This window comes from Electrona antarctica (assembly GCF_951216825.1).
Source record: "Electrona antarctica genome assembly, chromosome: 12".
NCBI lineage: Eukaryota > Metazoa > Chordata > Actinopteri > Myctophiformes > Myctophidae > Electrona > Electrona antarctica.
In genome coordinates this window covers 29,207,352-29,229,890 of record NC_136793.1, presented here as the reverse complement: position 1 = coordinate 29,229,890, position 22,539 = coordinate 29,207,352, and the positions used below count along the sequence as shown (strand labels likewise).

The following is a 22,539-nucleotide window of genomic DNA, read 5'->3' as shown; positions in this document are numbered from 1 at the left end:
TGCACGTGAACAAACATTCTGAAGAACAAACTAACAGACTGATCCGTATGTGAAATAAAAATCACACCCATGTGAAGTGAGGGGCGCTCTTATCATACATACATCATCTCATTCTGGCCAATCACAATTTGCATCCTCACTTTTGTCTTCAATTTTTGTGTTTACACACGTTTGTCTTCAATGTTTGTGTTTACACACACGTTTGTCTTCAACGTTTGTATTTACACACTTGTATGTTCAATGTTTGCGTTTACACAGACCCTCAAAGCTGGACATAGGAGGGGTTAACGCTCCTCAAAAAGAGGTTTAGGAGAGCACATCGTCTCTATGAGAAGAAATGAGAAAGACTATGAAGATTTGTCCTTACTTTTACTGGACTTCCCCGAGGAGAGCCTGTTTCTTCCAGACCTGCTGTGCCTGATGATCCTCTGGACCTGCTCGATGGAAAGCTTCTTCAACACCACCACAGGCTTAGGCCTCTTCTTAAAGTCCTCGATCAGACCTAGCCTCTCCAGCCTAACCTTGGGTTCGGCCCAGGTCTGGGGTACCAGACCTGGGCCTACCCCAGGTACCAAACTACCATCCTTGTCACGTTTGACCTGAGAAAAAGAGAAAAGCGTTTGACAATTTTGTATAATGTTTGAAAGCCAGAAACAAGTTGGGTCCTCAACTATTATGTTAGTAGTATCTGATAGGAAGCTTTGGGACAAATCACTTTTGGTTGAACTAAGGACAAAAACTGATTCATGTATTTCCACCCATTTCACATGGTTAGGCCAAGTGTCTGACAACATGTTAAAGATGGATTGCCATGATTATTTTACTTTTTCTGTTTTGTATGTGTCTATGGAGTTAACATTACTTTAAATAGCCCCCAGGTGTGGTGTATTTTTGGTTTCTTCCTGAAAGCTGAAAGTCTTTGAGTCAAAAGGACACATTTAAATACACCACTTTAGTGACATCATAATAACCCTAACCCTCCCCCATTATCTTACACCAGCTGTGGGCGAGGCTTAAGTTCAAGTGGGTGGTGCAAAGGTGAGAATCAGGTATACTTAATGAACTGGTGGGTGTGGCCACATAAAAACATAATTTTAACACATTCTGAAATAAAATAAAATAAAATAAAAGTTGTAGTATAATCATAGTACCTGATGATCATGTTTTAGGGGGAGAAAACTCACGACACCCTATCTTTAACCAAGTTTTCTCCAAATATGTAAATTTTACTAACCATCCCTATGCAAACCAAAAGTCTTAAAGATGGCAATGATTTAAAATGAAAACTAAAGCAAATGAGCACTGAGCAGTTGCATGATTTTGGTTAACCCATTGATGCCTGAGGCCGAATCTGGGAACGCCTTCTAGGGCCTGACCTAAGGTTTCTAAAAACCTTCAAATTCGGATTAATTATTTTTTTAAATAGTTATGCTGCTACATGTATAGCAATAGCTGATGAGACGCAGAGAGCACGCCGGCATCAAGGGTAGAACAACGTATACGTTGCATCAGGCATCAATGGGTTAAATGAGTTTGCAGGCAGTAATGGCATAATAATCAGTGGGTATGTATTTCTTTGAAACAGTCCAGATCACCTTAGGGATCTGGAAATTTTTCAACGTTCCACTTTGTCCTCCCAGGAGGTGAGCAGGAAACGAGTCTGGAATCTTGCCACTAGAACCAGAGGACGCTGGTTTGGGCACGTCTGGCCTGCTGCTACTCCGGCCAGGATCTCCAGAAGAAGAGGACCGGTACCCAGGCTTGTCTCGATCATTCCGGTAGCGGTCCTCAGGCGACCGCCGATCCCGACTGTCTTTACCAGTTTCACTTCGATGCCTCTTCTCTCTGTCAGAGTCTCTGTCCCTGTCTCGCCCGTGTTCCCCACGGCTGGACGGCTTGTTGGGCTCGCCCCTTCTTTCTGAGGAAGGCTTCCCATCATGCCGGTGCCTTGATGCGTCTCTGCCATCTCGTCTGCCATCGTGTTTATCCAATCGGTTCTTGATCACTTCTGGTCGCCCGTCTGGTTTCAGCCGCAGAACGGTGTCAGAACCTTCTGCTGCTGCGGGTCCACTAGCTGGTTCTTCAGGCCAGCGCTGGGCCTCCAGGGCTGGGATAGGGGCAGCCAGACAGGGGTCTAGCTGGCCATCAACCCTGCCTGCATGCTGGAGGTCGATGCTCACCATGAGGGGAGGACGGCTTGCTCCATTGCCAGCAGCGGAGGCCTCTTGAGGGGTCAGCTTTCCGGCGTTACCTCCTCCCGCCGGTCCACTGCCCGGGGCTCCAGTGGGGCCACCTGGCCCCCCTGCTCCCGGTTCCAGGGGGAAATTGTCCTGCTTCCTCTTCTTTAACGGCTTGTCTGCAGAGAGTGGAAAAATGACCGGAAGGAAAGACAGAATTAAATAAATAAAGAGAAATCAGATTGGACAGTTAACGGCAAAGAAACACCCAGAAATTCTAATTCTGATCGTAATAATGATTAGAGCATAAGGTTGGGTCGATGGGACGAATATATCGGCAATCATGGATTGGATGAGTCCATCGCCGAATATTTGTATTAACAGTAACAGCGTCTGAGAGGCTGTTACAGTAGTGAGACACGACGTGAAGCGGAGTGTCTCCGACCCTCTCAGAGGGTCAGAGACTACGCCCCTCAGCCATTATAAAATGCCTGGTAACCTGAGACTTCTTGTGGCTTATTGCTTTATCATAATTAGCCCGTCACTAAGCCCCACCCACTGACTGGATTTCTCCATATAAATAATCGATCATTTCAGTAGCAAGAGCTTGAAAGAGCAAGAGCCTCTAAATCTAGTCAACAAAGCCTGCAGTAGGATATGCACTGGACAAATGTGCATGACATTATTTCAATAAACTAGAAATACGAGGGAGAAAGTTGAAACAGCTATCAACTTTAACAAGCACCCCTTTCGACAGAAGTTTTGCACGGTAAGACTACAGTGATTAGTATCGCCATCACCTGGGGTAGGTGAGTGTGTAACTTTCCCCATGTTAAGCTGTGTAGGCTATTATGTGTTCCACAACACAGGCATGCAAAATAACAGCTATGTTTCCGATGCAACCAGCAGAAGCACGCACACGCACACACACACACACACACACACACACACACACACACACACACACACACACACACACACACACACACACACACACACACACACACACACACACACACACACACACACACACACACACACACACACACACACACACACACACACACGTGCACAGTTTTTGCACGAGAGAGAGAGAGAGAGAGAGAGCATAATCAGGTGGCTCTGGCTGGATCAGAAATACTCAACACAAAAAACAGGCAAAACATTCTTAGGAAATTAACAATTTGCAATCAGAATTAAAATGGTACAAAAAAACTGGACATTTTCTTTTCCAAAGCCCACATTGCAAAGATGACTTTCGTGTTTTTAGTTTTTACGCTAGATGGCGTTCTTTGCTAACCTATGAGTCACTAAAGCTGAAAGGCTCCGTATTTATCAACCGTCAGGGGATCAATCGTAGAGGAGAGAAATACCCTTAAAGGGTGAGAGGAAAAACTGAAAATCGATGACAGAGGGTGAATTATTTATTTACTCCGGCAGTGAATGAGTCACATTGGTTGGATATTATTTTTGAACAAACGTGAATATTTTTTGCTTCTGAAAATCTTTTGAGATGCGTGTCCGCAGCCAAATGCATATAATTTTGGGATTCCTTGACATGAAAACATTTTAAAGAAAACTGTCTGTGTGTGTGTGTGTGTGTGTGTGTGTGTGTGTGTGTGTGTGTGTGTGTGTGTGTGTGTGTGTGTGTGTGTGTGTGTGTGTGTGTGTATGTATGCATGTCCCTAAATAATTCGGGCATCTGACCAACCGACTTAAAACTTGGCATGTGTCGCAGGTGACAGGAGAGATGCCTCTAACTGTGTAACACATACCTATAAATAGTACTGGATAACTGGAACTGGAAAAACTAATAATTTTGTCTCTTCATTTCTTCCAGAGCAGTAGGTGTATTCCATTGAGTGTCTTACATACCTTTGTCTTGCACCTCCTTAGAGCATTTCTCACTAGCCGACTCTCGCTCTATCCTCTCAATCTCAGCCAAGGCATCCAACTCAGCCTCATCATAAGGGGAGGAGGGAGGCTGGAGGCCACTGGCGCCCCCCGTCTGCTGGGAGGCCTGCTGCTGCCGGGCACCCAGGTTCTGCTGGAGAACAGGTACTTGCTGAAAACCCAGCTCTGTCTCCATGTTGTCGTTCTGGTCCATGCCTGGCACAGAGTCTCCTGGGGAAGATTGTAAAATACAGTTGTCAAGTGCTGCTTTGGTGGTATTCAATTCATCACTGAACATACTTTATGAAGTCAGTGAAGGGAGGTATGAAATAGAGGTAGGGTAAACATGGGATATTGGACGCCAGGCTGAGCCAAATCAAACTCTTAAATGGACTACATTTGAAAGTTGTTTTACAAGAAACTTACCTGGTGTGTCAGACTCATTGGATTTGACCCTGGATAGCTTGAGCGTGAGTTTGGTGGAGTCCTTGTTTGGAGAGCTTACAATGTCATACATGTCTTTCTCCTCTTTCACCGCAGGGCCTTTCTTCCTCTGTTGGAGCTGCTGTTTCTGGTCAGGCCCGCCCTCCCTCGGTGAAGCAGCATAGGGAGGGGGCGACTGTAGGATCAGCGGGGGGCGAGAACCCGCTGGGAGAGAACAAGGACAAGATGAGATCAGGTGAAATACTGTCACAATAATAAAGAATGTATGTGACATACAGACCACTAAAGAAAAAAACTAAGCAAAAGATGACTACGATTACATCAAACTGCTCTTTATTTGTGATTAATGTGAGCTGTAAAGAACAGATAACAGCTGTTCCTATAAATGTGAGAGGATATGTCTATATTTGTACTTACATTTGGGTGTTCCATCACTCCCTGCCGGGGAACAGCCAGACTGTGGCGACCTCAGAGGAAAGGAAGCATTCCTCATAGCCGAGTCTCCCTCCTGGACACAGACCACATACACACATACACACACACACGCTGAAAGGTCCGAGCATAAAACAATTCCAACACCCAAGATTGACCACAGAAGCGCCTTGAGGCAAGTCAGAAGCAGGCCAAAATATCCATCCTCAATAAAGATTCTCAACTCTCTTTAGAAGGGTTGCCCTCTTACCTCATTACCCAGTCGGTGCACAATGTTCAGGTAGTCCTCAGTGCCATGTCTATCTGGGTGGTGGTTTGCAGCATTGGCCATCTGACCAGACACCTTGCCCTCATGGATGTTTCTTATGCCACCAGGAACCATTGGGCTGGCCACAGACACTGGCAGATAATGGAGAATATGTTTTAATTTTTCTCCAATGTATTTTTATTGTTCATTTATTATCTGTTCAATTGCAATATACAATACTAATAGAACCACCCAATTTTTTTAAAACATAGAAACAACAACATAGAAAGATTATACAAACAAATACAGACAAGTTAAACATTAAACAGACAAAAAAAGGAAAAAAGAAAAGAAAATAAGAGAATAATAGTGACAAGACAAACGAGTGCACTACAGTCTTGACATGATTGTACATTCCAGGTTACCGGAGTCCTTTTAGTTTTTTCGCTACTGATCAATAAGGTACATTGAAGTGCAGTATAGAGGGGTCCAGAATATGTTTTTATACTAGTAGGGAAAATCATAGTCTCGCGTTGCCAGACTATTGCCTCTCGCAATTTTCAAATGCTTCCGTCATACAGTCTGGAGCAACGGAAGCTCTATCAGTAAAATATAAAGTGGAAATGGAGCCACCTCCCCACTTCCGTTTCACCAAACAGATTACTCAGATTTCGGGAGGTGTAGTTCCAGACTCTATATAGCATTGGGAGATTGTGGAATAGTTGTCTGGCTACGCAAGACTAGACAAATCGGGATATTATATCAAACACATAAAAAGTAGAGTCCACACACTGCACAAGTTATTTTATTACCACCACGGGCTACTATCATTGCAAAATCTTTGGTCTGAGGAAGAGCTAGTAAGCTCAAAACATCCCTTGTGGTGGTAATAAAAACAAATCACTTGTGGAGCAAGATACAGTGTGTAGTATTTTTCCTTTTTTGAGACCGTCTTTCTCTCCGGCACCTGATTTTAATCACTGGATGTACAAGCTTTGATTTTTTTGTTTTTGTTTGAGTGGTGCAGGCACTCCAAGGCACAGCAATGTCTGTCTGTCCCTATGTCCCTCCCTATGTCTATATGTTTAGGGTACCAACAGGTGCTAAAATGGCACCCAATTACAGAAGAAAAACAACAAAAGAAGTGTTTCTTCTTCTAATTATTTGTTCGGCCCGAAATGTTTTGTTTGTTGTCATGATTTACTCTTCATGTGACCACCGCGCTCTGACTACAGGTGCGCTTCAAAACATATCAAAATAACAGTAGTGGGTCGCACACACCAAGACTTCAGTTCAAATTGTTTATTTCATATTTGAACAGGGACAAACGTTTCGGCTATCCAGCCTTCATCAGTGTTGCACTGATGAACCAGAATCAGAAATCATCTACCACTCATACCCTCACAGCTACTGCTAACTTAAAGGGTAAGACCACTTTTTTAGAGGTTTGGGTTGTTTTCTTACCTTATTATGGGCAAACTATTCCATTCCATGAGTTATTTCGCTCCGTTGTGTTGTTTATTAGCAATTTAAGAAATGAAAAATAGGGTCCATTGACTTCCATTGTAACGGATTAACAGCTCTCAAAGTCACTATTTTAGCACATAAATGAACGCAACAAAAGCTGATTCTGACAGTTTATGACATCAGGAAAACTCATACGGTTTTATTTTTAATAAAAAATGTCAACTTTGTCTTGTTTTGACTAATTTGTGTAGAAAGAAGATCCGGTAGGTATGCCTACGCCGACCAAATCACTGCTGTGAAAAACGATCTGATTGGACCAAAACTGTACACCACTTCCTTATTGGAAATGACGGGGATGTAAACACATGGATTTGATCTCGTCCGCTTGTCACTAAAAACATACACAATGGACGTGTTTGAGGGAGACACTTTAGAAGACACTTTAGAAGAAGTGTGTAAAGTGTCGGTGTCTGGAACTGCTCATATGCGAGGCTGCAGCTGGATGCATCTCAAACAGCGTGGAGACTTCTGTTTACAAACGAAACCTCGCAAGACGATCCGCGAGAGTTGGGAACGCCGTAGCACTGCTTCAGTCTATCTCCGACTAAAATAGTAACTTTATAAATCTATCTTAAAAGACGAAAATAAAACCGTATGAGTTTTCCTGGTGTCATAAACTGTCAGAATCAGCTTTTGTTGAGTTGGTTCATGTGCTAAAAGACTGACTTTGAGAGCTGTTTCCCCATTACAATGGAAGTCAATGAGCGACTTTTTTTATTTCTCAAATTTCTAATAAACAACACAACGGAGCGAAATAACTCATGGAATGGACTAGTTTGCCCATAATAAGGTAAGAAAACAACCCAAACCTCTAAAAAAGTGGTCTTACCCTTTAACTGATCCAATCTCCAGCCTCACTGTCACACACATGCATGCTCTCTCTCTCCACCTGCAACTCCCTACCCACAAAACATACACACTGAGGCTGAGCTATTCATTAAAGAGCTATGCTACTTTTATAACATCAGGAAATGTTGAGTGACACGTTAGTCATGAATAGAATGTGAAATTGACTTTAAAAAAATGTTTTTAATTCAATAACGCCAGTTATGAAGCAATTTTGTTCCTATAACAAAATGTCATTCACCATCACTACAGCATTCTGACACTTTCATTCCCACTCCAGCTGCGAGGGAAATGTTATGTACATTATACAAGGTCGAGTGGCAAGATTGACTGAGTGAAATACAACTGCAATCGACACCTGCTATTGTTCCCACATGACGCCAATATGGAACATCGCCAGTGGATTACCGGCTTTATATGCCTGCGGGAAATGGGCTTATTACACGGCGGACCAATTGGATCTATGCCAGAACAAACCTTCATCACCTACATTTTATCCTACATAGTTCTTAGTACTTTCAGCATCTACAGTATATGTCTGATACGATCAAAAACACAGCAGCAAAAGTCTTTGCATGTATCCATGCTATGTCTCCATTTCCAATATGCACTCACATATACTGTACATTACAACATACCACACTCACTCCCATCACCTTGCTGTATCTGTTGGTGCTGGTTGTAGCTGGGTGGTTGTTGGTGGGGGTACTGCTGCATGTAGCCAGTGGCAGGGCTCTGAGGAGTGTAGGGGCTGGGCACTGGACTGTTCTGCTGGCCCATGTTGTATCTGCTACTGGTGCCGCTTTGGGGAGACACAAAACGACTGGGGAGAGTGAAGGAATGGGGAAGAGGGTGGAGGAAGAAGAGTAGTAGAATTTTGTTTTTGTTTTTTGGGGGGGTATTTTCCAATCTTAAAAAAATATATTGTAGACAGTAGACACCTTTCAATAACTTTCTTCAATAGCACTACAGATATTAAATTGGAATGGATACTGCTAAAGGAATCAGGAAAAGAGGAACTGAAAAAGTCAAATGAAAGCAAATGTTAGAACAGGAGGAAGGAGTGGTCATTGACTGTGCCATTCAACACATGCTGCCTTACCTCGATGGGTTAGGAGAAATGGCTGCCTGCTGGAAGTTCCCAGACTGGGCCGGGCTATGCATGGAATTCTGGGACATCTTGTACGGTGGTACCAGTGGCTGCTGCATGACATCTGCTTAGGAAGAGGAAAAACAAACTAGTTCAGATGGAGCCATTACATTTGACGACAAAAATAAATGCACATGAGAACATCTGTATGAATGTGCGTGTTCTTGTCAGTGTCTTGCCATACTTTTCTCCCTGAAGATGCCGGGGTTCCTGGCCAACATGGTCTGCAGCAGCAGTGGTGCATCTCCCTCTGGCTCATCACTACCCAGGTTGTCCTTTAGCTCTCTGGAATTCAGAGAAAGGGTTTGATCGCATTATTCAAATATCCAGAAAGCCAAATGGATCACACAAAGTATTAAGAATGAAAGGAATCCTCAACGACAGGCAGTACTGCACGATTCTCAAATGTGAATCTCGATTTTCCTCCACAAGAATTGAGATCACGATTCTCACACGGCTCTTTTTGTTTCCATGAAAATATGTATTGTCTTTAGTCCGTAGTTGCTGAACATTACTAGATTCAAACTGTGTACACCTGTAGCCAACTACTGTGGCTTTAAACAGACATCAAAGTGCTTGACTTAAACCGCTTAAAGTCGCTCTCTTGTAGCAAAAACATAAGAGTAACTCAAATTAATTGGACAGCCAACTAGTGCTGCACGATTCTTGCTCAAATGTATTAATGAGATCGCATGTGTCTGAATCTCAATCATTTTTCTATTCATTGTGCAGCACTAACGAAAGGTGCTGTAGTCTGCATCTGCAGTCTGAGTGCACTACATTCTCCCTTCAAAGTTCCAGGTAAACTGTGAGGTTAATGCTGGAAATCCTGATTTATTAACTGATGGTATAAGAAGAGGGGCCAACATTGAATGTTTTGTTTACAAAAGGCAAGCGACAAATCCTACTCGTTAAACATCTGCGTTGATTGTGTTGAGTGTCTGTGGCCAAAAATCTGTTGTAATGTGTGCAGTGTGTATGCCGTGTGTACACGGCCGTTGGTCGTAGCAAGGCATTGATCGTCAGATGTTGATAGCAGCGGGGTGGCAGACAGGGGGCAGAGCTCTCTGTGATTTTTCTCGTTGTTGCACTCTCTCGTTAGTTTTTTTCCCTATTACAGCAAGTTTACAGTTCGTCACCCATTTAAAATATAAGATAACATGTGCTCAATAACCAACTCAAGGGTAATGCTCCGTCTCTTTTTGTCAATGCTGCATCAGCTTCCACTTAAGACTGCAGACCACTGCCACCTCCTGGCATGGAGTTATTTCCAATTATTTCTTACTTTGGACCAGACTGATGGTGCAACACCAATAATAAGTAGTCAGGACAACAAAGTTTGTTGTGTAGACCTCTTTAAAACTGCAATCCGTAACTTTCATGTCCTACCCGGGATTTGAACCTGGGTCACCAACATGGGAGACATAATCCCTGCTTGTCCTGGGAAGTCATTGCACCTATGAGCTTCAGGCACTACTACTTGCCAACCAGTACATTTCCTATCTGAGACCAATGTTCTACATTTTTCAATGGAAGTATACAGATCAACTCCAACCAAAGAAGATGCACAAGTACAAGTTACATTGTAATAAGATACGCTCCATTTCCCCCCGATGTAAGCATCCATCTGTAGTTATAACTCTATACTGCCCAGTCACTCAAAGTATGTTTAACATTGCTTCTAAATAATACAAATATTAAAGGTCATCTGCATGAAAATGTTGCCCGTGTTGTCTGCACAAAGCCCGTTGCTTTTCAACCAGACAAAGCATAATAATCTTTTATTGAGCATGTTTCACATCCCCAGTTTGTACCTAATTTGAACAGTTGTTAAAAGCACATTGGTTAGTTATAAAAAAAACAACAGATCTACATACAAGCTCTGTAAATATATGGCTGTAAATGAGCTTGTCATCAGCTCAGCTGCAGAGATATGGTCAGTAGCTGTACGGACGTGTGGCAATGTGTACATCAACAACAGATCTACATACAAGCTCTGTAAATATATGGCTGTAAATGAGCTTGTCATCAGCTCAGCTGTAGCGATATGGTCAGTAGCTGTACGGACGTGTGGCAATGTGTACATCAAGTAAAGTACATCAACGCACCACCCTTGATATTTTTCAGACTGAGGCCAATTCAACTCAACACCATCCCAATTAAGAGGTAAAGTTCTGACAATGTTTCAATGTGGCAGTGTAAAAATGATGGAAAGCTAAAGAGAATAATGACAGCACTCACATTCTGTACTTCCCTTCCAACATAAAAATAAAATAAGTACATGAAGAACAGAACATGTGAGTGCTTGCATTATTCTCTTCATGTTGACGTGCACCCAGTTAGGATTATATAACAAGCACATACATGTGCAGTGGTTGGAGGTCGTCTCCCTACTCTTCCATTGAGATATGTAGACCGTGGTGTCAGGTAGGGCACCTACTGGTTGACAATGGTTCTTAAACTATGGGTCGCGACACAAAGTGGGGTCGCGGGGAGGTGCTGTTGGGGTCGGTATTGGCAACAAATTTGTTTTGTTGTTTTTTCAAGAAACGGGTGGGGTCGCCGACTAATGACCAGTGTGAAGTGGCCGTCAAAGACTATGTGTGTATGTATGTATGACGTCCTCATACACATACAGCTCTAACCGTCCGGGACCGTCCAGGCAGCAACACAGGAAAGCAGGAATTAAGTTCAATAGGAGCGGGTGGCTAAAAATAGTTTTTGTAAATATGAGATCACGAGGGTACAAATACATGGATCACAGGTCTATTTGGTCCCATTTCTGCCCTCTCCGAGTTAAATTAACATCACTAAATTGTCGCTGGACGGTCACTGTCACTGACTGTGTACATTTTACCTACTAGACCTGTAGGTGCCCGTCGGCCACCGGCCTACTTGGGAACGATGCAACTTGGAAACCTAATAATACCCGTTGTCATAGTAACCCGTTTTACCGTAACTATCTGTCTGTCCCTTTTGTGCCCATACTGTATATGGAGATCTCTGTAGTATGCAATACCTGTTGTCATAACACCCATTTTAACTGTCTGTCTGTGTCCCACATGGCTGTCTGCCTGTGTCTGAAGATTGCAAACTCACTGAAAAGTGGACTGGTTAAGTAATCAATTGGCAAGTGTGGGGTTGCCATGGCAATAAATTGGCTAAAGCAGAGGCTGGAAATTGCACAGGTGAGGGGATTTAGGCTGATTAGGCCCACTGGCAGAGCCTGACCAGAGCCTTTTGTGGTGGTTCTGGAGAACCGTGGGTCCAACCGATAACGGGCACTGCACTCCCTGAGGGGGTGTGGAACGCATGTGTCGAATTTGAAGTCGGTGGGGCAAACGGTTCTCGAGTTACGTGCATTACAACCGTACACGCACGCACGCACGCAGAGACGTGGCGCATTTATAGTAGGATTGTTTGTAGCCTGTGTGCCAGAAAACACAATAAGCCCCCAAATCGGCATTTGAGTCAACTTAGCCTAGCCCCGCCTGTGTGATTTCCGGTATAGATTCAAATTTGCCGGCGAAAACAGCCGGTGGATCCTATTGGTTCACCAATCTGTGGTGTAGTTTAGCTAGATAAAAAGCAGTCGTTTTCAAAGAGAGATTTGGCTATTGACTAGAGGGGGGGGGAATACTTCGTCAACGTGTGACTACTGCACTACCATCCTCTTCATATGATCAGCACCAAACATGACATGATATATATAACTTAATTATCTACCCATTTCTGCCACACTTGTACAGGGTGAGTGCTTTTTCTCACTGCCTTTAGTCCAATTAAAGCATTGCATGTTGCCCAATCTGGCAGCGGGCTTAAGAGCAAAGAAAGGGGGTCATCAGACGTCATTTCTTTCTTTTTTTAAACTTTTTATCCCAAGATTTTCACCCAGTGTCAATTGTCTAGTTTAATCCTGGGCGCTACACTCCCTCTGCCAACCTGGGGAGAGCAATGGACTGACCTCATGTTTCCTTCAATGTAGGATGCCGCGATCCGATCCACGGATCGGATATCGGGCCGATATCAGCCAAAAAACGTGATCGGGATCGGACTACAGCGAAAATGACCCATCAAACGCTCCCATCCAAGCACTCCATTCCACTAGTCCACTCTGGTACTTTGTTCCATCCAGCCTAGTCGCAGCAATGTTGTTGCACTAGCAGAGAGGCAGCCAGTCAGAGTGCACAGTGCAGGGCAGGCTGCTTCGCTGCTAGCCACTGTCCACTAGCCAGCAGCACTAGGCTGTTGCTGCTCCTCGGTTGGCGAAAGCAGCAATGCAATGTAGCCGCAGCCGTATGGGAGTATTATAAAACAAAAAAGACCCAACAGCTGAGTGCAAAAAATAAAGAGATGGATTCCCAACCGTGGCAAGTTTGACAACAACAGCAGCAAAGTTTCAGCCTTAGCTCCATGCAAGCTAATCTTTAGCTTCGATCAGCGTCAACAATTATCTTAGACGAGAGACGGAACAGCGCAACAAGCTGACAGCTGAGCATGACAAAACGCTCAAGTTCTTAAAATGATATCTCGGACTTTCCTTAATGATTATATCTGGTTTCAGTATTTATTGCCAAGCACAGCAGAGAACACGCCCCCAGCGCCCAGTGTCCCCAGCGGGCATCAAACCAAGGACCTTCTAGCTGTGAGGCGACAGTGCCGACTGTGCCCCTCAGACCTCATTTCTATCAGTGCAGAATCTTTTTCCCATGGTGCTGCGCTGGCCAGCCAAACCGTGGGCACACAATGCCACATTCAAGACACTCATGGACATTTCGTGGGATGGACAAATGGCGCATGCCTGAGACGAAACATCCATGGACGAATGGCGCATGAGCAGAACATACTGTACAGCGAATGGCCACCCCACTGTGCCATAGGCTTCAATGCATTCGTGCTCGTTTTTAACCGTAATAAACAAAATCAGCAGGTTACAAATTCTACCCACTAGTCAGTAACAAGTAATGATGACACCCATTTCATGACACCAATGATCAAGTTTGCCTTATCACACTTATCTAAAAATAATTAAAAAATAAATAAACTCATCTGCAAAGTCATCTGCATTTTTGCTCCATCATTTTCTCAAATCCCATTTTAGAAATCTCATCAGGCTGGCAAGCGAATAATCAGGAGGGTCTACAAACTTCACTGATCACGTTTTTTTTAAATAAATTTCAATACATCAATCCATTTCAATATGACACCAATCAAAATTTCCAGCAAAATAGCACGAAAGGTAGTTTAGTCATGTGAAAGTTAAGTGTTTACTGAAGGTCATAAGCTACATCAAACGTTGCCGAAAGAATTATATAACATCAGAGCATCAGCATATAAAAAGAGTTTTGCTTCTTGTCAAATAAGAAAAAAGCAACTTGGACTGCATTCATTGTCACTTGCATATTTACCAAAAGGTAAATACTATTTCGAAACCTACTTATAGCCTATACTATAAAATGTGTTGAACCATATTCTTTAGGTCATTAAGCTTGCCTAAAATCAAATGGTGTGGCAATGTTAAAACAAACCAGTGTCGGCTCCGCACAGTCACATTCTACCTCAAGTCGGTGATACAATTTCCTGAGCTGTTCTGATGGAAATTAACAATGCCTCCGTTTTGTCCTCATATCCACGTTAATCATAATTCTTACTCAAAAAACACAACTAATTGGTTTGACCACTGATGATGTGCTTCTTAATGTGATACACGTTACTATGACAACCCTAACAGAGATTCCTGCTCATATACTCACATGTGTTCTGTGGAGACCTGGTTGAGGCCGTGGGCAAGCTGAGAAGCCAGGTTCTCATCCCGACAGGCCAGCAGGCAGGTGACATCCTCTGCGATCCTCCCATTGTACAGTAGGCTCTTAGTGGTAGTGGCCGGGAGAGGGGAGGGCAGGGGCAGCTGGTTCAACACTGAGGCAGCGAGAGAGAAAAATGATGAATGAGATAGATGAATGATAGGGGGAAAGCAAGAAAGACAGGGAGGTATGGAAAATTGTGGTAAGAAAAAGGAGGTCGACAAAGACGGGAATGAATATACAATCAAATCTATACATTTAAATTAACCTGTCATGGCATTTTCCTGCTCATATTCTAGAGTGTTTGTTAATGGGCTTTTTTGTTTTGTTTAACTCACAGTCTGTGAGGCTAGCGATCCCAGCAAGAGTGGTGATGGGAACATGAGGCATATCCCCATTCATGCTGAAGGTGGGGGAGTGTGTCGATACACAGGTAGATCAGGGGGGTCGATGGACGACACACCCGTCCTCACATCTCCTGACACCTGGGAGAAAACAATGTCAGAGGAAAGAGAGGAATTAGGTGGGATGAGAAAGTTGCATTTAGGAGGGAAAGAATGAAGGGAAGGAAATTGTAGAGATAAAATGAAGACACAGAAGAAGTGAAGGAAGTAAACGGGAGACAAGGGTTGCAGATTTTAGCCTGAAATTATCCAAACTTCTCATTAACTGGCCGGCCGCCGACATCTGCCTAATCTCCGATATTTAACTCTGATTTAAGGAAATTTGTCTCCCAGTCAACATGTAACTGGTTCCATAACATTTCAACACCACATTTTCAAACTATCTGCATTTCAACAAATGCAGTAAAGTGCTTACTGCAATGAAAGCCTAGTAACCACATGAGCTACTAGTACAATAAATTGGCATGTTAGGGCCCTATGCTGCATTCAAAATGTCAAATTCCTTGTCAAAATATGCCACTGACCTCCCAGGTGGGAGGAGAGAATCTGGTTGCAATTTTCTAAAAATCGACACACAACCCACGCTATAAGGAAATGACCAGAGAAACTGGGATACTGCATAAGCCTGGTTTCCACTACAAACTCGGAATAGCAGCGAGGAGCATTCTTATGCAATGCTTTGTTTTTATTTTGCATATGGCTGTTAATATAGAGGCAACGCAACAATAGGTCCCATATTTTACCAGAAATATAACCTAAATAGTTTCCCTAATGATGTGTTTTCTGAATCTGCTCCGCTACATCATCAATATAAGCCTCTCTAAATAATCTCAATTGAGTGCTTATGGCAGCCTAGATGAGTGAAACCACAGCCTAGCCACTGGTTGCTGGTGGAAATACCTTTCTGAAGAACTCTGTTCAGTCTTGGTTGGACCCACTGACATTTCGGAGAAAAGTCCTACTCCTACAGAAAAGAAAATGTCACTAAATTAGACACCACGGAACAGATTTCTTTGGATTTCCAATGTCCTGTCAACAGCAATTAGGCTAAACATCAAACCAGTGTATTATTCCAAAACACAGATTACATTCATTGACAAACATGCATGGAATATCAGCTGTAATAAAGTGTCTAGTACAAATTATAGTGTGTAGTAGATAGTGATACTGCAAAGGTATATGAATACTATATAAAATGTCTGCATAAACACCTACATTACACACACATGCATGGGACAATCAATCAGCAGTAATATAGTGTAGTAGGCCTAGATGTGATAGGGCACATCAGATGTAAAAGCTATACGATTACTATGTAGTGGGGGGAAAAAGGTATGGATAAAACCAAAATGACACACTTAATGTAGCTTATGTTGTGTTAACATATGAAAGCATGCTATTTCGGACTCATTCACCAAGGACGCATTTGAAATACTCAAACTTCACAAGCATGGCCATGTATACAGTAGGGTGGATAATGTAAACAACACCAGCTACAGCTAGCTTTCGAACGCGGTCTTTCTGCCCTATCTCTCTGTAGGCAGCGAGGGGCTTGGCTGACAGCTGTGAGACTGACAGGCAGGAGGCAGCACAAAGGAACAGATGCACTGTGATGGTGGTGATGGTGGTGGCGGTAGTGGAGAGGGGGGCTGCATCCTCCTGTAGCTAACAGTTACCATATTTAATTAGCACGCTGGCTAACGTTAACAGTGAGCTTCATGAATGTTTGTTGTGGTGGAGACGCAGCCACATTTGCGTGGTAGAACGTCATTATTTAACAACATTTCCTTGCCTACCAGTCTACTCAGATGTAGCTCAATGTTGCATGTACTCAGTCAGCCAGAGGGAGGTCAAAACACTTCAAAACAGGACACCAATCAAAACTAACATTAGCCGACCCGACCAATCTTGCAAAGTCAAAACATAGCCTCTTTGAATTGATCATACGGCAAAATGTAAACCTAGAAGCCCACCAATGACCATCCACCTGAATTTATCTTCTTACGAAAGTTGCAGAAGCAAATCGCTGCACACTATTTTGCAAGAAAAACGACCAGGGTACCACGAAGTTATCCGACTGTAATAGCTGTGGGGCTACCGTTAGTAGCTGCTGGTAACAGTCGCGCTTAGCATCAGCTAACTAACTACGCTCCCTGGCTGCTAACAACAATAGTCGAGTTTTTGCGGCTAGGTGGTTAACGCAAACTAGCACGGCACTGTTGTTATTTAGCCACTAACGCTTTCCGTCGATAGCTAAACACGCTAACTAAAAACATCAAATAGGGCAACCGCTGTGCAAGTTAACATCGCTAGCTACCTTTATGTTAGCTGAAAAGAGAGGCAGAGGACTCGGCCATGTAATTCCGAGGCAAACGGCCCCGGATCCTCGGGCTCGACAAATGACATCCAGTTGAGGCCGCGAGCCTCGGCGCAGCTAGTCTCGCGTAGCTAGACCTCCGTCTATGGAGGACCCCCGGCGACACGGAGCGCTAGCTACGCGAGATTACAGCGGGCAGGCAAAAACACACCTAACGCTAGCCCGCTCAGCTAGTTGGGTTAGCTTCCGTTACCTTTCAATCAGCGGAGAACGACGCTACGCTGGTACGCAGCGCCACATTTATTCCACGATGCTGTTAATTATCCCGATTTGGAGGGTTTAATGCACAGAGGTGGATGGAATGGGTGAATGTACCTTCGGATGTTGCGTTCAAAGGGAGGGAGGGGGGGTGTTTCAGCTCGATCCGTGTCCGTATCTCTAGCTCCCCCTTTCTTCTCTCTCGCAGCTCGCAGAAAGGAACTCGACTGGCTCGCCAGCTAGCCTGTCAGCTAGCTCGCTAGCTATCAACAATAATCCGGGTCGGTCCGATTCGCTCTTCTTCCGTCACGCAAGGGTGAACGTTTTAACGTGAATGCATGGGGAAACATTCGTTCTTCGGTGTTTTAGCCGCTCCACGGCGACATAAATAAAGAGCGTAGCCAATTTCTCCAGTAAATGATAAATATGACGATTGTTGCGATGATCAAGAGGCTCTCCTCCTCTCGCAGAACAAAATGCCGACCGGAAGTTCTGCCGTCTGACTGAGCGAACCAGCATCTCTGGAGTGACTCCCTCCATCGGCGCCAAACGAAATGCCATGCCACACATGCCTATTCAGGACACTAGAGAGCGCTATAACATAAACCTTCGATCCGACCCTTGGTTGGATCTGTGTGTTTTTGATTGATTGATTGAAATATTTATTAACAGTTTGCAGAATTACAGTACATTTCAAGCACAAACTCAATACAAAGACTGTTAACTGTGAGTGGACGACCCAATTAAGCATTACACTTGTTTACAAGAGGGTCCACCATGTTCAATTCATCAAAATGTGTTGTGTGTACAGTGTGTACTGTTTACAGTATGTTGTTGTGTGTGTGTGTGTGTGTGTGTGTGTGTGTGTGTGTGTGTGTGTGTGTGTGTGTGTGTGTGTGTGTGTGTGTGTGTGTGTGTGTGTGTGTGTGTGTGTACATCATGGATACAAGAAAAGTGGGCACTAAACATCATTAGTATCGGACCTACTCACCTACATTTATCCTTCAACTTCTTGTTTATTGTAGAAATATTAGACCTGAATGTTGAAACGTCTTAGAATCATGTATAGCCTATAAATTACACAATTTTCAAAATATTTTATTTTTTGGGGAAATAGCCAATTTGACCTAAGTGCCCACTTTTCCTTAGTGCCCACTCTTCCTGTTATCATTTTAACACACATTTAACACACATGCAGCAAACCATCTCTGACCTGACCCCTGTGGTGTTAACAGGAGGCAGTATATTAACAGATGGTTTACAGGAGATCACATAAGATTAATTTTATAAAATATATTGCTTTGACATAATGTGGTCCTTCAACTTGCTTCAAGGGACAGAAAAGCCATGTTATATTCAGAATTTCCGATCATCAAGTCTTTGTTCAGTAACAGGGGTCTCTGTTACTGAACAAACAGCTCTTAGTAAACAGAAAATGAATGTTCAGGTCAGCATACACATTTTATGCAGTCATGGGAGGAGAACTCATAGAATACAGAATAAACATGTGCAATTGGAGGATGAAACTAAAACAATCTGGAACTGTAAAACAGTTGATGATCTTAGGTTTCTCTTCTCTCTCCCGATTGGATCAAATTGGTATTCCGACCTGAAAATGTATTCTGTCTTAAGAGCAGGACAAATATGGGATACCTTGTTACTGAACTTACTGGAGTAGAATTCTTGAAGGAACATGAAAGTGGCGGCACACACTGATAGCCAAAGTGCCAATATTTTATTTAGGACGCAGAGTAGGACAGAAAACCCATGATGTTTTGGCTGTGAAGCCTTCTTACAGAGCATAACCAAATATGGGAGTAAAATAACGAAATAAGACCTGTCTCTGTGGTTAAGCAATCGGGATCAGGGTCAGGTGATGTCTCACGTTCAGATTAAGGACGAGTTATTATACCCCAATAATAACTACAGGGCCTATGGAAAGGCTCTGGAATATTAATTCCTTGCCTGAGAGACAACTAAAAGTGTAGCAGATACATTTATAAAATGGAACCATTCCAAAGGAAACTTAGCCTGTGTGTGTGTGTGTGTGTGTGTGTGTGTGTGTGTGTGTGTGTGTGTGTGTGTGTGTGTGTGTGTGTGTGTGTGTGTGTGTGTGTGTGTGCGCGTGCGTGCGTGCGTGCGTGCGTGCGTGCGTGCGTGTGTGTAGCAGAGTGGCTCACAGCCTCAAAAGTCTAATATCCCCCCCCCAAGTCATAGGAATATCCCTTTTAATTAGTGGTTAAGATGTTGGCTTTCCACACGGGAGACCTGGGTTCGATTCCTGGGTGTTACAATGGTGATGTGACCTGGATCGAGGATGAGGTCAAAAGAGGGGTGAGTGCAGTAGTGGTTCACAGCCTCAGCATGATGGCCTCAAAAGTCTAATATCTTCCCTGTGCCATAGGCAATTGCCTTTGGCTTAGCGGTTAAGATGTTGGCTTTCCATGCAGGAGACCATGGGTTTGATTCCTGGTTGTTATTATAATATAATAGAAGCAGAAGGCATACATACAAACATATTATGTTTGTATGTATGCCTTCTGCTTCTTGTACATTTGTAACTGCTGCTACCTGAAGAGGTTTATCATATTTGCTGTGGTCTGTCACTCTGTCTTTTGATTGATTGATTGAAAATTTTATTAACAGTTTGCAGAATTACAGTACATTTCAAGCACAAACTCAATACAAAGGCTGTTAACTGTGAGTGGACGACCCAATTAAGCATTACACTTGTTTACAACAGGGTCCACCATGTTCAATTCATCAAAATACTACTAATTGTTTTTCTTATTTGTTACTCAGTAGATTTGTTACATTGTATTGTGTTAACATAGTCTCTGCAGAACTTGTCACACCAACATTTTGATCTTGTACCTATGTATGAATAAGTGACACTAATAAATCCCCTAAATTATAAATAGTGTAATTAATCATGACCCGCCTGAGCCACACATTTTGTGCGTGTGCGTGTGTGTGTGCGTGTGTGTGTGTGTGCGTGCGTGCGTGTGTGTGCGCGCACGCGTATTGTTGACCTAGTGTCTGCAGTTCGAAAATATGTGCCATCTAGTGCAGCAATGTATAAACATGCAAGTGCGTTACCACATTGGTTTAGCTGTGCATGCAATGTCTTTGCGAACATCCCAAATACACCGGATGTTGTTTTTGTTGACAGTTGACACCAGTCACAGGAGGTGGGCTTTGATTGATTGATTGATTGAAATATTTATTAACAGTTTGCAGAATTACAGTACATTTCAAGCACAAACTCAATACAAAGACTGTTAACTGTGAGTGGACGACCCAATTAAGCATTAGGGCCTACACTTGTTTACAAGAGGGTCCACCATGTTCAATTCATCAAAACATTTAGAGACGTACAAATAGACACTTCTATATAGTCAAAGAACAGAACAGATCATGAATTCATCTTAAAGGAGGTAAAAAGGGAAAAGAAACATATACAGTGAGGCAGAGGGGGGGGGGGGATTCAGATGTTACGGGGGCCAGTTGTGTGCGTGTGTGTGTGTGTGTGTGTGTGTGTGTGTGTAGGGTAGGTAGGTAGGTAAAACTAATTAGATTCTCCTACATACCAGTAAATCAACAATGTGAAATGCTCCAGAAGTATTTATACAGTGGTGTCTAGTCTACACTTGTTATTCTGAGTTAAAGTCCTTTAATTGACCTCCAGGTGTCAGCAGAAGCACTTGTAGAATATTGCACATTTGGTCCTCATATGTAAAATTACCTCCATTAGCATTTTAAATATTACTGGACACAGTTCACCATAAATTGAACACCAATCATCAAATCAAGTGTGGAACTTTGCCATAGTGTAAAAATCGTCTATTTCAGTGTTGTTTCGGTGTATCAGACCTTTTACCTATAGTTTAATGGAAGTACCACAGACGAATAACAGTCTAAGTCCACACTATTGATCCATAATATATAAATGATAGATAAGGGTTCAGGACAACGAGGCCTTTTCGTGGAGGGGTCAGTCTGAAATTTGGACTTAGACTGTTTTTCGTCTGTGGTACTACAGTGAATGTGAGAATGCCAGTACTTGGAGAAGTCCCTCTTATATTTTGGGTTCGGGAGGAAAATAGAAGACATTCATCCCCGAACATTTATAAATGTGTCCCGGAGCAAGGCACTGAACTTCCAGCTGTTATTGTGGTAGTACTGGGTAATAATTCCCCATTAGTCCTGCTTCTTTTGCACACTATGCTATAGGTCAGTGGTTCTCAAATGTTTTTGTTTTTTTAGGACCCCCATAACTCTTTGAGTGTTCAAATGTTCCATTTGTACACTGAATTACAGACCTGTAAGGGTTTGGACACCCTTGAAGAAACCTGAAGGTACCTGCTTGGACTGAACTTTGAGAACCACACTGCTATAGCATAACAAAAAGGTGATAAGAAGTAAGGGTTGAATGGACCTGCCTAAATGTCTATTACTGTCTATGCATTACATTTGTCAAAATATAATTACTTTGGCAAGCAGAGCACACAAGTACTGTGACCGACTGGGTATGTATGTATGACTGTGTGTAATTGTGTGTATGTATGTATGTATGTATGTATGTATGTATGTATGTATGTCAGGGTAAGAATGGTGGTCCCTTATTGGCTGTTGGTGACGTAACTAAGGTACGTTTCAAGGATGGTATAAGGTCAATAACGGGTCTAAAGGATTTCGAACAGCAGTTGTAATAGACATTAGTTAGTAGCAGTGCATTTCTAGTTCATAATTCAGAAACCTTGACCTAGCCTATATTCATAATAGATACACAGACATTTTATTTTCATTTTATTTAAAAAAAAATCTATACAAGGGGAAAAAAACTATTCATGTTGTGTGTGTGTGTGTGTGTGTGTGTGTGTGTGTGTGTGTGTGTGTGTGTGTGTGTGTGTGCGTGCGTGCTTGTGTGTGTGTGTGTGTGTAAATTCACAAGAGAAAGTCATACAAAACTATACCAGCAACTGTAAACAAGGGAACTATCACATTTTCTCAAGTGTTTGTATAATAGCATTTGGTCCA

The 22,539-nt window shown here is 43.0% G+C and overlaps 1 protein-coding gene across 9 annotated transcripts in view; it reads right to left on the bottom strand.

The window, feature by feature from the left end:
* Positions 1-18,019, bottom strand: part of nipbla (NIPBL cohesin loading factor a) — a 46,315-nt gene extending 28,296 nt beyond the window's left edge. For 3 of the 9 annotated variants that reach the window (XM_079515290.1, XM_079515294.1, XM_079515298.1), the window contains exons 1-13: positions 17,617-18,019; positions 15,825-15,888; positions 14,859-15,005; positions 14,470-14,635; positions 8,901-9,001; positions 8,669-8,783; positions 8,205-8,389; positions 5,197-5,345; positions 4,932-5,022; positions 4,497-4,718; positions 4,053-4,301; positions 1,596-2,356; positions 368-599 (exon numbers count right to left, since the gene is read on the bottom strand). In XM_079515290.1, coding sequence (XP_079371416.1) covers positions 368-599; positions 1,596-2,356; positions 4,053-4,301; positions 4,497-4,718; positions 4,932-5,022; positions 5,197-5,345; positions 8,205-8,389; positions 8,669-8,783; positions 8,901-9,001; positions 14,470-14,635; positions 14,859-14,922 — 2,335 coding nt within the window. In that variant the 5' untranslated portion in view covers positions 14,923-15,005; positions 15,825-15,888; positions 17,617-18,019. Of the gene's footprint in view, positions 1-367; positions 600-1,595; positions 2,357-4,052; positions 4,302-4,496; positions 4,719-4,931; positions 5,023-5,196; positions 5,346-8,204; positions 8,390-8,668; positions 8,784-8,900; positions 9,002-14,469; positions 14,636-14,858; positions 15,006-15,824; positions 15,889-17,241; positions 17,261-17,494; positions 17,574-17,616 lie in introns of those variants that run through there. The other 6 variants (XM_079515296.1, XM_079515297.1, XM_079515295.1 and 3 more) reach the window with 5 other exon arrangements.
* Positions 18,020-22,539: the final 4,520 nt, after the last annotated feature.